This window comes from Apaloderma vittatum, unplaced genomic scaffold, assembly GCF_000703405.1.
Source record: "Apaloderma vittatum isolate BGI_N311 unplaced genomic scaffold, ASM70340v1 scaffold33461, whole genome shotgun sequence".
Classification (NCBI taxonomy): domain Eukaryota; kingdom Metazoa; phylum Chordata; class Aves; order Trogoniformes; family Trogonidae; genus Apaloderma; species Apaloderma vittatum.
The window spans coordinates 1-2,745 of record NW_009697914.1 but is presented as its reverse complement, the minus strand read 5'-3'; the positions used below and the strand labels follow the sequence as shown (position 1 = coordinate 2,745).

General features: G+C 54.3%; 1 protein-coding gene across 1 annotated transcript in view; it reads left to right on the top strand.

Annotated features, from left to right (window-relative positions):
* Nucleotides 1-159, top strand: part of PES1 (pescadillo ribosomal biogenesis factor 1) — a 3,705-nt gene extending 3,546 nt beyond the window's left edge. Inside the window, exon 11 of the mRNA XM_009877816.1 lies at nucleotides 73-159. Within this exon, the coding sequence (XP_009876118.1) occupies nucleotides 73-159 (87 nt within the window). The remainder of the gene's footprint in view (nucleotides 1-72) is intronic.
* Nucleotides 160-2,745: the final 2,586 nt, after the last annotated feature.

The window sequence follows — 2,745 nt, the reverse complement described above, 5'->3', positions numbered from 1 at the left end:
AGGGTTTGGAGGAAGCTGAAGGGTCTCCGGGCTGGTCTGACTGTGACTCTTGGGGCGTCATTTTCTCCACAGGCGAACAAACTCGCTGCGAAGAGAAAAGCCCATGACAGCACCGTCAAAGAGGAGAAAAAGAAAAGCAAGAAGGCACGACGAGCGTGACAGGAGTGGGTGGCCCTGCAGATGCCGTCTGCGGGTGATAAACCCTCAGCTTTGCTCTTGGGACAGAAATGCTAAATTCAAACATTTCCCGTCTGTAAATACACCTCCTCGCCGTGCCTTTCCCAAAGCTCTCCTCTGCCAGTACCGCTGCTCATCCTGGCCTGGGCTGTGGGATCGGTGTTACATGAGAACCATCCTCTTCTTGCTGATGCCACCTCAGCTTCCTGACCTGCAGGAGGAGGCCAAGGAGAGCTCCTGGCTCTTCCAGGTCCCTCCAGGAATTGTCTCTTTTGGATTTGCCTGGCCCTGACTGGAGGAGCTGAGCCTCCAGCGTGGAGCAGAAGCTTTCTGGGGTGGAGCAGAAGCTTCCCAGGGCTGCCTGGCGTGGTTTTGAGGCTCAGCACAAAGAGCAGGGTGGTGGTGGAGAGGAATCTGCAGCGGCAGTGACTCCATCCTCTGCCCAACCTGGAGCTGCCCCCAGCATCCATGTGGTGGGTCGTACTACGCTTGGATTTTTATTTTTAATTAAAGAAGGTGACTCTTCCCCCATGGTGTGTGTTGTCCCGTTGTTTTCCGGCTGGGGCGGGGTTGGCATAACGGTGCTGTGCTCTGCCGGGTCCTGGTCACAGCAGAGAACGTGTGGGTGAGTTCAGCCAACACATGTGGGGCTGGAGGTGGCTCCTCATCCTGCACCAGGTGCGTCTGCTGGGAAGAGAAGGGGCAGAACCTGGTCCTTGCTCCAGGTGTCACCGTGCTCCTTGTCACCCTTGGTGCCAGGGGGAGAGTTGGGCAGGGTCTGCTTCACCCCAGAGACAACTCTTGAGTCAGTTTTGCTCAACCAGGGGACGCACAGAGTCCTGCTCCTGGGGAGAAGCAGCCCCGGGACATGCTGAGGGTCACCAGGCTGAAGAGCAGCTCTGTAGGAAAGGAGCTGGAGGTCTTGTTAGGCACCAACCTGACCATGAGCTACCACTGTGTGCTTGAGGCAAAGAGGGCTAATGGGTCTGCGTGAGGAGTTTGAGGGAAGTGAGGTCACTCGTGGAGGGCCATGGCCAGCGATGGGCTCCCCAGCACAAGAGAGACACGGACACGCTGAAGCACATCCAGTGAAAGGCCACCAAGATGGTGCAGGGGCTGGAGCATCTCTCCTGCGATGATGAGAGTTGGGACTGAAGAAGGTTCTTTGGGGGAATCTTCTCAATGGGTGTAAATACCTGAGGGGAGGGCATGAAGGTGGAGCCAAGTTCTTTTCAGCGGTGTCCAACACCCAGGCATGAGGTCACGGGCGCATACTGAAACCCGGGACGTGCTTCCGAACGTCAAGAAATGCTTCTTCACCGTGAAGGTGACCAAGCACTGGAACAAGGTTGCCCAGAGAGGCTGCAGAGTGTCCATCCATGGAGACATGACCATGATGGTTGCACCAGCTGACCTTCAGAGGTATCTGAAATCCTGCTAAATGATTTTTTTTCCCCAAAACCAGCCCTCCACTGATATTTCCTCGCTAGGGCTGGTGCAGTGCCCTGAGAACTGTTGATGACTGTCCTCCTGGAGAGAGGAGGAGGATAACGCTTGGGTTTGTGCAAGATTTATGGGTTTTTTTCGCTTTTCTGGCTTGTTTTGGTGGTCAGGATGGGGGGTGCTGAGGTGGGGTGGTTTACCAGGGGATGTTATTGTAGGGTTTTGGTGAACGTGGACTCGGGGGGGCGAAGGTTTTGTCATCTCGCAGGGGTTTGTGTGGACACCCCTGCCTCCAGCTGTGGTTGCATCTCATGGAGCTTTGTAGGGACACCCTTGTCTGTAGCTGTGCTAAACATTGTGGGTTTTTTCCCCTTTTTTTAATGCTTTTTGATGTTAGGAAGGGCTTTTTTCCCCCCTTTTTATTTTTTCATTTTCTCTTGCTTTTCTCCCCTGCCGCTTCCTTCACTTCCCCTTTCGGAAAAGGAGGAAATTCAACCCCTTGGCAGCTCCTGTACACGCATCCAGAACTCAGATCCCACGAGGAAACCTTGAACGGGGCTTCCCAACCCCACTGGAGTTGCTGGCTGCTCCCTCCCGAGCCGGGGTGGCGGATGATATTAGGAAATATCCTTTACTGAAAGATATTAGGACATTAGGGAGGAATAAGGAATATTGGGAACAATTTCTTTACTGAAAGAACGGTGAGGCATCGGAACAGGCTGCCCAGGGAAGGGCTGGAGTCGACATCCCTGGAGGCATTCAAAAAATGTGTAGATGTGGCTCTTCAGGATATAGTTTAATGGTCACCATAGCGTTGCATTGATGGTTGGACTTGATGATCTTAAAGATACCCCCAAATCTGGGGGTTGGGGGGCTTTTCCCTCTCTCCTAGGTGCAGGAGGGGACAGACACGGGTTGGGGGACATCATGGTGGAGGTGATCTGGGCGTGTTTTACCTGCCATGGGGTGCAGGGTGTCACAGCTCCCCAGCCTCCGGACGGCCGTGAGCATCCCTTCGCTTAGTCGCCGCCGTCTTCTTGTGCCTGGAAACGCCTTGCAACACCAAAAAAAGGGGGGAAACCTGGAATTAAGAGAGGTTGCCTTGCAGGGTCAGGGGGTAGGAAG